The sequence below is a fragment of the Podarcis muralis genome, chromosome 6, assembly GCF_964188315.1.
Source record: "Podarcis muralis chromosome 6, rPodMur119.hap1.1, whole genome shotgun sequence".
Taxonomy (NCBI): Eukaryota; Metazoa; Chordata; class Lepidosauria; order Squamata; family Lacertidae; genus Podarcis; species Podarcis muralis.
The window spans coordinates 82,753,487-82,765,621 of record NC_135660.1 but is presented as its reverse complement, the minus strand read 5'-3'; the positions used below and the strand labels follow the sequence as shown (position 1 = coordinate 82,765,621).

At 42.4% G+C, this 12,135-nt stretch overlaps 1 protein-coding gene across 8 annotated transcripts in view; it reads right to left on the bottom strand.

Annotated features, from left to right (window-relative positions):
* The window catches only part of KCNMA1 (potassium calcium-activated channel subfamily M alpha 1), a 544,144-nt gene that overhangs the window by 194,260 nt on the left and 337,749 nt on the right, over window positions 1–12,135 (bottom strand). For 7 of the 8 annotated variants that reach the window (XM_077930638.1, XM_028729135.2, XM_077930634.1 and 4 more), the window contains exons 7-9: window positions 7,434–7,509; window positions 4,614–4,784; window positions 2,860–2,951 (exon numbers count right to left, since the gene is read on the bottom strand). In XM_077930638.1, the coding sequence (XP_077786764.1) occupies window positions 2,860–2,951; window positions 4,614–4,784; window positions 7,434–7,509 (339 nt within the window). Of the gene's footprint in view, window positions 1–2,674; window positions 2,767–2,859; window positions 2,952–4,613; window positions 4,785–7,433; window positions 7,510–12,135 lie in introns of all 8 variants that reach the window. The other variant, XM_028729148.2, reaches the window with a different exon arrangement.

The following is a 12,135-nucleotide window of genomic DNA, read 5'->3' as shown; positions in this document are numbered from 1 at the left end:
CATGACTGGACCTAATGGTCAGGGGTCCCTTTACCTTTACCACTGAGGGAAACTAGATTAAAAATGAAACACCTTCAACCTTTAACACTGGCCCTCTTCACATGTAACACTAAGCCAAACCACATTAGTGTGAGCAAGCGAATGTGTGGGTTCCTAAGGAGAAGATCACAACCATTATGTTCTTCCTCTGGTGCTACTGTAAGCTAAACCGTGGTTTGATTAGCATTACTTCTGAACCTGGAATCATGGTTTAGCTCCCCCAGACAAACCATGTAACCTGTGGCTACAACTTCATGACTTGTCTGCAGCAAGAAAAGACAATGGCTCTAGGTTTGAACGTAAGGCTAACTTGCATTACAGCAACACAGCAGCAGCAGGACCATAGGAGGAAGAAAGAGGACATGACGCCGTCTCTGGGAACCTATGTTTGCTCATTTGCCCTAAACCACAGTTTGGCTTAGCATTATGAGCAAACTGGGTCAACGAGTCCTGTAAAAATTAGAGGTGAGACACACACCAAAAACACACTGGAAGAGACGTTCAGAATGATTAAGTCCTGTTGAAATGAATTGGACTTCAAAGTAACCAATGAAATAATCCTTTCACGGCATTCCATTGGACTTTATAGCTTTTCTTCTCATAGTGCAGAATAAGGTGATAGAATTCCGGCCTGTACTACTACAGATTGCAGGCAAGGAATGTCGTATTTCTGAATATTCTCCTATGTTTCCAATATGTAATAAATTTCTGCATTGCAGAAGGTTGGACTAGATGACCCTCAGGGTCCTTCCAACTCAACAATTCTACAATTCTATATAGTAATAGAAAATGTTGTTTTACACATGCGGAGGCTTTTGTTTTAATTCAGCAGAGCATTCAAAAACCCAGTCTCTGATTAACAGCCTGAAGTTATTGTAACTGACATGCAGGATTCTACCTACTGTTTTTAAGTCCTATCAGAGGCATTTCAATCCCAAAGCTAAATTTCATGTTTAGAATTGGTGAGCATGCACTTCAGGGCTCAAATAATGTCTGAATTTAACAGGGTTTGTACTTGTGAAATCTTCCTTCACAGCATTGGGATTCAACATTTTTTCAATGGATTGGGCTCGTCACATGAGCTTCAACAGGGAAAGGAAAGAGAAAAATCTCACAGTATTTAACTATTTAAATAAATTGCATCTAAAGAAGGACATTCCAAAATCCTGGAATGCCATAGACAATGCAAATAAGTACTAGTTTGGAATGAGTTAGGATAAGATTATAGGTCTTTTGGAGTTTGTCAGATGTGGAGGCAAAGAGGGATGGATCCAATATCATCATGCTCACATCACATCAAAAAGCGACACAGAGCTAGTAGTTCTCACCTCCTGTCCGCCCCCCTCAAAAAGACACCACAAAATGGGAAAATGTGGGTTGTGGGTTGAGAGTAGCGGCAACAAGGTTCATTAAAAGGAAATAGTTTGAAAGTTCACTTTTCTATGGTCTATCTGCTACAGCAAATGGGAATTTAGTTTGTTGACTAGTGAGTTGAATGTTGGGTTAGCAGACGAGCTCTTTCCATCTTTTGCTATGGAATGGCAGAATATATACTGGACTGAAGACGAAAGGAATCAAGGAGACTGAATGAAGATACAATAGGGTGCAACTGGGAAAGGTTAAGGCCCTGTTCAGATTTTCTGAGGCAAATTCTTGTTAATAGTATGCTTAAGGTAACCAATAGTTTTTAGATGTGAATTTAGTGCAACTAATTTCTGAAAATTAGTAGAACTCACATCATTACATCATTAAATGTTTCTGCCACCCAAAAAGGGACTTTAGTGCTGATGTTATATGTGTATTTATTCTCTATTTATAGATAACACTGATTCTGTTTTGGAGACGGACACAAGTTGTGATCTGGTTTCCTGGCTGAACTGTTGACAAATCTTCAGAAACTCTGCTTGTTGTTAATAAGGGTCATTTTAAAAACCCAACTAAAATAAAAATTAGATTATCAGCAGAAAATCAGATCAGTGAAGGGCTGCATCTGACAGTACTTTTGGCATGAGTTATCTCAACATCAACGTCAGAGTCACTTGAAAATATTTAGGTATGTCCCACTATCACCAATGAAACACATTTTCAGGGAGAGATAGAAAATGTAAGCTAGTTTCTCAAATGCCTTGAATGGAGATGAACCCGTATGGTCTCTTGTGACATTAACATGGGAGCTGGTTCACTTACAACGTTCCCCATGCAAGTAGCTTGGATGCGAGTGTTCAGAAAAAAGCAGCCACAGAAGTAACCCCTCACTGACATGGAGATATTTGACGCAACAAACATCTTAGTCCTATACGCTGACTTCAAATTAATAATAGCAGGGTCATCTTCCAGACTGTGTTAACTGAGTTCTAGTATTACCAGTAGTTCCTTTAGAGAACAGGGGAAACCACTTTGACTTGTACCTTAGAATGGCCCAGGTCTCTTAATATGCAGTGTGACAACTTAGGGAGGAAACGACATTTGATGTCAACAGGACACACACACAAAAATGGCACGTGGGGGAGAGAGAGAGAGAGAGACAGACAGAGAGTGCATATTAGGGTGTGTCCGTGAGTCAGATGTCACCACCATGGCAGGTTCTTTTAACGTCACACAAGCACACCTGGTCTTCGTCTCTTTTTGGACTTACTTTCTGCCTCGGGTTGAGTTAAAAGTCCCTCCGTATTTCTTCCGGTTAAGGATGAGAGCAGCAATTTCTGGCACGTAGCGCGCAAACATTGCCTACATGCGTGAAACAAAAGCACAAAAAAAGAAAATGGCATGCAGAGAGTGTTCTACTGCACCAGAGGCAGCAGAGCCTCTTGGAATACTTACTTTCTTCCACTAACCGCACTATAGGAACCACCATATTTCTTGCGGTTTCCTATTAACTCTATGATTTCAGGGACGTAGCTGGCAAACATGGCCTAAGGAAGAAGATAGGAGACAGAAGAAAAGACTAAAAAGAGAGGCCAAAGAAAGGGGGATGATGAATATTTTAAGATATATCATCTTTAAGATCTGAAAATGCAAAAGACTTAGATCTATAAAAGGTGTTTTTATCCCCTTCAAAAAGGTTTTAAAAAGGGGTTTTCCCCCCATAAAATTAAAACAAATAAGTTTTGACATAAATGTTGGGTCTCAAAAGAAATGCATGTCTGGTCAACTAAAGAAAATGGTCAAAAGAGGGAGAAAGGCACACAAAACAAAAACCAAAAAGAAGAAGAAGCCAAGAGCAAAATGAGGTCAGAGTGGCATCTGAGTGATAAAGTGCAGCTGCATGGCTAACACTTTCTGAAAAGGGGCAAGCGGGGATATTCAAACATTATACACCGCCAAAAAAACCAAAAACCACCACCAAGACAAAACGAACCAAAATATGTATTATTGCTAAGCTGATGGTGCTAATTTATAAAAGAAAGACGAGGGGTTCCTCCCCATTACCAAAGAAAACAGGGTGGTAGCAGAGGCTTTCCTCCACACACATGAGAATGAACAAGATGTAACTAAAACGTATTTTTAAAAGTTTGTCTTTTAAAAAAGTTGATAAGAACATGTAAAGATGTAAAAGCAGGGGGGTGATGGTGGGGAATGGAATCTGCCATGTTTTGTCCAACAAACATTTTGCTTGTGGCTGGATACTTCTAAGAGCTGCTGCCAGTGAACTTGGCCTCATTTTTTGGCACACAAATATGGCACCTCTTTTGGAAATAAATGAGTATGAAATACTGCATTTATAATGCACTTAGCAGATGCAACATCCCCAAGAAAGAGATGCATACAAGATATACAAAAATATGTGAGAGGTTTTTAAAAAATACTTCAGTGACTGCATATATGTACATTACATATATTGTGGATTGAAGTCGATAAGTTACTTACCTTAAGGAATGAAAATCTTAATGCTAAGGGTGCTGTTTAAGACAATTTAAGACAAAAAATTGCAACAGTTGCCGCATTGTCTTTAGCATTGACAGAAAAATAAAGAGGCAATTTGATTAGATACAAGATATGTACATCTACCTATCTTTGCAAATATTTTCCTTCTCGCCGTTCAGCGCGTACTTACTCAGCTCCTCAAGCACAGCAGAGACATACTTGACTGACTCCTCTTAGGTAATTGGCAATGACTGCCTGAGTTAGTACCATGTTACTCCTTGTATGGTTGCCATGTGTCGAAATGAAAGAGAACACAGTTTTGCCATTGTCTGGAACGGGCAAGCGGCTCTTTAAAGGTGGTCCTAAGCCACAGTGTTTGTTGGAATATTGGGAAGGAACACAGAGGGTGGGGAGGGTTCTTGAAACCGCAGCTAACGTTAACATTATTGCTATCATAATCACCAAATTAATGCACTGCCAGTAACCGCTAACTGGAAAGTTCATACTGAGAGACTTTCTGTACCTGCATGCATTATAATCTTAAGCACACCACCGCAGTCATAGTTTAGTTATAAGTCAACAGCTCTGCATAACGATAATTGTGCATACATTATTATTATTTAAAAATAAGAATGTGTTGTTACTCATCAATTTATAATAATTACTACACTAAGGAGAAAAAATCCAGCAGAAAATAACAAGAATTTTACCAGTCCCCCGAGGATGAAGAAGACCATGAAAAGGCGACCAAGGGTTGTTTTTGCATAAACATCTCCATAACCAACAGTGGACATAGTAACCATTAGTAAATAAACACATTCCCAATATGTAAGCGCTTGGTTATTTTGGAAGTTTTCCCATGGATCCCCTGAGTTCTCCACCTACAATGAAAGAATAACAGCAGATGAATGATTCAGGTGTACAGACGCCCACAAGGCTGAAGAACAGAACAGCCCTTTACAAAGCTTTGTTGCATGAAGGTAAGCAGTCATTGGGTGACTGAAGGCAAATTCTTTTATTTCTAGCTAGCAATTAATAGCAGCATTACAGGGGGCTGTTGGGATGTTGAATGAAATAAAGACAGTAGAACACTGTAAGAGTGTTCCCCTGATTTTACATATACACAGGCCCTGCTGTCTGAACACAATGTGTTCCCTGGAAATCATTTGTTAAGCAAGTGTTTGCATAATGAGTTGACAAATTCCCTTGATTCCTATGGGGAAATTTCTAATGTGTTTCCGACTATGGAATTTTGGCCGCCCAAAGCAAAAAACAACCCTCTGATTTGTCTGATTGCTCCCCTCTCTTCTTCCTCCCTCTGTTCTTCAGTCAACCTGCAAAAGGCAAACAAGGAGGAAAGAAAATAATGTTTGTCCAGATATCTGAATCCACTGTGTGTGTATAGCGAGGTTTGGGTACTAATTCCCTGAGTTTGGATAAGTGAATTTTCACATAGCAGGCGTTCAGAAAGCAGGACCGGTGTGTATAGGCAGGGAAGTGTACCAGTTGTGGGTTTTGGATTTACACTGGGGAGACCCAGGCACAAATCTCTATTCAGCCACAAAGATCACTGAATATCTTTGAGCCAATCCCTATTTCTAAGGCGAAAGGATCTCACAGGATGCCTGTAAGGATAAAACAGAGGCTCAAGCCCTACCCCCAAAACTCTGGAGGAGGGCAGGATGGAAATACAATGACTAATGCACAAGACAACTGGGGAAGGTATTAAAGGTAAAGGTAAAGATACCCCTGCCCGTACGGGCCAGTCATGTCCGACTCTAGGGTTGTGCGCCCATCTCACTTAAGAGGTCGGGGGCCAGCGCTGTCCGCAGACACTTCTGGGTCACGTGGCCAGCATGACAAGCTGCATCTGGTGAGCCAGCGCAGCACACGGAAACGCCGTTTACCTTCCCGCTAGTAAGCAGTCCCTATTTATCTACTCGCACCCGGGGGTGCTTTCGAACTGCTAGGTTGGCAGGCGCTGGGACCGAGCAACGGGAGCGCACCCCACCACGGGGATTCGAACCGCCGACCTGACGATCGGCAAGTCCTAGGCGCTGAGGTTTTACCCACAGCGCCACCCGCGTCCCATGGGGAAGGTATTACTGCAATATAAAGCACTTTTTTCCCATAGGAAGCTGCCTTATTACTGAGTCAGACCATTAATCCATCCTGCTCATTGCTGTTTACACTGATGGGCAACAGCTCCCCAATTTTTCGGGCAGAGGCCCCTCCAAGCTCTACCTGGAGATGCTGTGGACGGAAATTGAGACCTTCCGCATACACGGCAAATGCTCTATCACTGAGCTGCAGGGCTTCCCGAGCCATAGCAAACTTTGGCACACCTGCGTCCACCATCTGTCTGTGCAATAATAATCGGCCACTGTGCTGCTCACAACTGACCAGAGCAGTTGCACAAATTCCTGAGCAGGAACAGGGTGGCAGCAGCTCCCATGTCCTGGGAGCCGTTGCCAGAGTTCTGATCACCTACAGCAGTAGCAAGTGTTGATTTTCCGGGGCTGCAGAGGCAGAGAAGGATTTGAAACATTCGGGCCACTGCTGCAACAAAGATTCAGCGACTGTCACTCAGGGATGCGTTTCAGTGAACGGAAATGGTCCGTATGAATCAATTCCCACCAACTTGTTAGCTGGAAAAGGTTTCCATAGATGTGAGTTTCAGCCATGTATGACTCAACAGAGCGTTAGGATTCAAGAGATTTATTTAGCCCTTACCAAGGGAATATGTTTGTTAAAGTAATGTGCCTCAAGTGATTTGTGCCTTGGCCTCAAAAAGAATTGCTGAACACTGACTTAAGGAAGAAACTAAAGCATTATTTATATAACAATTAAAGTATCATTTAAATATTTTCTCTCCCTCTCTCTTAAATATTAGTAACATATAAAGTGCTTGTTAGAACACAGTGGTTTTTTTCATGCATTGCCTTCAGTGACATTTTTTTCCCCTTCTTGCTGTTATTAAGGAAACCCTACCATCTAGTGGTTACGTTTTGTTAATGGCAATCTCAGTAAAAGACTCCTGTGATTATACAATTATTTCAACCTCTAGGACCAAACAGCACAGTACTAGTTGCTCTGTGATGGCTTCCCACCCCACCCCCCATGAATTGATGTTGTGCAAATGAGTAATGGCTTCCAAGAGGGGGGAGGACCCGCAGGGTGGGAGCGAAGGTTTAATCCTTTCCTCTGCCCCTCCCAAGCAGCTTTTCTCACCAAGAGGAAAGAGGTTCCTGAAAATATCTGGAGGTATGTATCAGGAATCTTCAAATGGCTGTGGATTACTGGCACATGCTCACAACACGTGGGGGGGGGGGGACGACACAGTTCTCCTTTACAGCCTGAGCCATCACAGAAAGTGTGAAATGGCTTCTTGATGCCTCTTAAAATTCTTTAAGCTATATTTATGTCACTGCTTTGGCCTGGGCAAGCTAAGTTTCACATAAATGGCAATAGCAATGTGAACATCCCCTAGTAAGTTTTTTTTTCCTTAAAAAAGCAACCCAAATACTTACCAAATGTATAAATCCAGCTGCTGTCAGCCACGTGCTAATAAATATTGAGCACAGATTCACCAACTTGATGGAATTACTGGTTTAAAGAAAGGAAGGGGGAGGGAGACAGAAACAAACAAGATGTTTTCAGAGTTTATGTTTCAGCTGAGCATCCTTTACTTCAGTGTTCTTCTATCTTGAGTCCCCTTTTTAAATGTGGTGTTATTGTTGTTTGATGGGGTGTTGTTGTTTTTATTTTGATTATGTATTTTGTGGTTTTATATTTTGATTTTATTCTGTGAACCTCCCTGAGACTCCCTGAGGGCAGTATATAAAGAAGAAGAGGAAGAAGAAGAAGAAGGATGCTGTTGAATTACAAATTCCATCTTCCCTGACCACTGGTTAAGCTGGGGTGATGAACATTTGAGCCCAGCCGCGGCCCCCAGAGCTGCATTATATTCTGTGGAAAAGTTAACAAATGTGTATAGTGAATTCCACCAAAAAAATCCCTCCCTGGTGTGATATGGAAGTTCTCCAATGGCTCATTCACACATGCGAAAACCACCAATGGATTTTTCAGTGGTTCGTATTAAGAGCACAGGTGTGTGAACCAGCCTAATGCTTTAGATATTTGCATCCTTCTCATGGCTCACTTTGGTGCAGTGTAGGTCCTGTTTTACGCAGAACTGTTTCCTGCCTGTCGATGCCTTTTCTCTTTTCAGTCAGGGTTCTAAATATAGATGGACGGATTAGTCACCAACATTTCCCTGCTCTTTAAGCTCTTTGAGACATCTGTGCAATCTCTGATTCTGACTGAGTCCAGTCTAAGCCCCTGAAGTTGTACTAAAAACCTCATTTAAACCAGCAGCGAGGAGACATAAATAATCAATTCAAATTTGTTCACGTTATTCAGTTTAATACGTCATGATTTTTTGGGGGGGGGGGCAACAACCCCTGAAAAACAGTTGCGCAACTAGGTGAAATTGCAGAGGTGACTGTCTTAAGTGCCAATAAGTAATGGATTTGTTCTTTCTAGCACCGGGTGAATTATTGGGATGGTGTCAACTGTTCCTTGCTGAGATCCAGCTAGAAGACATTTGAACACTGAAGCAGGCACCCACAGATGTATATCCTTCACTGGATGATAAATTGCGTGCAAATGACTGCTGAACAAAAGAATCCTAGTCTGATCCAGTGACTGTACTGTGAGACACCGATCAGCAATTCAAAAATGGGAGTAGGGAATTCAGATTAAGCCTCTGCATTCCCTCCCTGTACCACTCAGCTGATTAATGCTAGTTACAGATAGGTAGCCGTGTTGGTCTGCCATAGTCAAAATAAAAAAAAATTCCTTCCAGTAGCACCTTAAAGACCAACTAAGTTGGTCTTTAAGACCAACTAAGTTAGTTCTTGGTATGAGCTTCTTCAGATACTGAAGAAGTGTGCATGCACACAAAAGCTCATACCAAGAACTAACTTAGTTGGTCTTAGTTGGTCTGAGCTTCTTCAGATACTGAAGAAGTGTGCATGCACACAAAAGCTCATACCAAGAACTAACTTAGTTGGTCTTTAAGGTGCTACTGGAAGGAATCTGATTAATGCTGTCACCTTAGCTATCTGACCAGGTAGGGGGAAAGTAAGGGTGGGAGAGATATTTGATTTTGTTTGCATTTCAATGAGAAAATGAATGCACCACATTTATATATATATAAACTGAAACACAATTATACTTTGAAATTTTCACTTTCCCAAATGTTGTGACGCAGCCAACGTGCATGAACATGCATCTGTTGGTGGAAACTGCAAATAAAAATGCACATAATTGTGGAAATACCGTACAGAAATTATAATGAGTGGGGAAACTGATTGCAAAAAATGTGTGCATTAGTTAAAACTACCTACTAGGAGTAATTTGCACAACAATGCTGGCAAATGTTCATGAGGATTTATTTATTTTTTAATTGAAACTGCTGCAAAAAGGTGGATAACTGGATTTAACGATGGAAACAATGAGTAACAGAGGGTTCGTTTTAACCTGAGGAATATTGTGTTATAATTTCCTGATTATAATACTAGAGCTTCTGTCTAATTTTATTACAGTGGTACCTCGGTTTTCGAACATAATCCATTCCAGAAGTCCGTTTGAGTTCCGAAACATTCAAAAACCAAAAACCAGAAATGGAAGCCTCAAAACACAAGCCTCAATACAGAAAACTCAAAATGGAAGCTGTGTTTCCTGTTCGACTTCTGAGGTGCATTCGAAAACCAAGGCACTTACTTCCGAGTTTTCGGCGTTCTAGTTACGAAACGTTTGACTACAGAGGTGTTCGAAAACCGAGGTACCACTGTATGTTCCTTTCACACTGTAGTATCTGTTGTGTGATGGAACTGTGGCTCTGTGATCAGTATGTTGCCATGTTGCACTAAATTTAATTCAAAACATTGAGCGTGGTATGCCACAAGCATAAACATCACTGGCATGCCCTCATGCTTTCTGCACACATGTCCTTCTGTATCACTATGATTCACCCACAAAAATAGCAGGAAAGAACTATATGGTTGTCTACTGCTCCACATTCCATCACTTTATATTCACGATTTTCTGGGTGAATAGGGTGGCAAATGGATCCCCCCCCCCCCCCGAAGCAATTAACATGGAAACAAGCACTGAACTTCCACTATATTTCCAGAAATGGCTTTTTACTACTACTACTACTACTACTACTACTACTACTACTACTACTACTACATCATCATCATCATCATCATCATCATCATCATCATTATTTTATTATTTATACCCCTCCCATCTGGCTGGGTTTCCCCAGCCATTCGGGGCAGCTTCCAACCGATTAAAAACAATACAGCATCAGACATTAAAAACTTCCCTAAAGAGTGCTGCCTTCAGTTGTCTTTTAAAAGTAAAATAGTTGTTTATTGCCTTGCCATCTGCTGGGAGGGCGTTCCACAGGGCAGGTGCCACTACCGAGAAGGCCCTCTGCCTTGTTCCCTGTAACCTCACTTCTCACATTGAGGGAACCGCCAGAAGGCCCTCGGCCCTCAGTGTCCGGGCTGGATGATGGGGGTGGAGACACTCCTTCACGTATACAGGACCGAGGCAGTTTAGGGCTTTAAAGGTCAGCACCAACACTAATAATAATAATAATAATAATAATAATAATTATTATTATTATTATTTATTTATACCCTGCCCATCTGGCTGGGTCTCCCTAAACAGGAGATGTCTTCTAAATGTCAGATAGTTGTTTATTTCTTTGACATCTGATGGGAGGGCGTTCCACAGGGCGGGCGCCACTACCAAGAAGGCCCTCTGCCTAGTACATGATGTGAAAGCAAAAATATAAGACATTAACAGGGAATGCCCTCTCTAGGGCCCTGAAGCTCCTGGGGGGTGCTTTTTCAGCTGTAGGTAGTCTGGGTGGCGAGACCGCATGTTGCGGGTGGCAGTTTTAGGCTTTAGGTGAAATCTTTTAGTCTGACTATCAATAAGGGGGTGAAGTGGTGACTCACCCCCTGTGCGACGGTGATATCAGGGTTCCCCGTTAAGAGGGGCTTTGAGGGGAGTCTCTGGCCTCAAGTGCTCAGCTGGCAGTCCTTAAACTCCCCTTAACAACGCACGCACACTCCAGCCAACCCGAGTGCTGCTTTTGGCGCCAAAAGGGGGCGGGGTAGAACAGGGGAATCCCCACTCACGTGTGTCCCAATGACACACGTGGTGGCAGGAATGGAACCCCTACACAAGTGGGGAACACCTGTAAACTGCTCTGTGAATGCAGTCTGTGAGAACCTGCAACTGACAGGTTCATCCAGCCCTAGCAACAGCAAGGCACCTGAAGGATCTGTTAAAGAAATATCTGAGCATGGGGGGGGAATGTTTAAAATAATTACATGAATTCTAAAGACCAGCTGATAATATGTCTCCCCCCTCTTTGCTTAATGATTTGCTTAACTGATTTTCTAAGCAACAGAGTAATATGAATGGCCCCTGCACTGATTGTAGGAAATAAATTTGTTTGCCCCAGCAATCCTTCAATAGACTGGATGCACACAGCGTCTCTCTTTGGCTCTACACACTACAAAACAGTGTCTTGTGAAGAGTGATCTGAAGTGCAAGCGAAGAGGAGGAGAAGCCACAGGAGAAAAAGGCATCCCAGGAAATGAGGCCCCTCTCTCTTCAGTTACATCAGCCACGATCAAAACACACTTTTCTATATGAAGTCAATCAATGGTTTTATTTAAAAGTCAATTATTCAGTCACTTTAAGAGTCCAGGAATTTGGGCAGGGGGAGAAATGTCACCAAGTTTTGCACTTTTCAGTGTGTCACCTTAGAGCAGTTCCTGATGGGTGGAATCGCCCTAGGATAAGGGACAGGCAGATATAGTTGAAAACAGAAGGCCCCAAGCGACATTCCTTCTCCCCTTCCATAGTGTGTGGTTTAAGGGGGCCACCAACCTTTTTGGGCTGGTGGGAACATTTGCAAACCATTTGCACTATGCACACATCACAGTTGTGCGCGTGCTGCAACCTATTCAATTGCCTGCAACAGAATGCTTCTTCTGAATCTACTTTCAGTGGGCAAGGTGCCTGGTGGGAACCAGTGGGAGCATCTGGGGTGCCTGCCTGCCTGTGGGCATCACACTGGCAACCCCTAGCGCAGCACAATTTCATGTCCTCGTGTCATTACACTGTCCAGGATGTGTG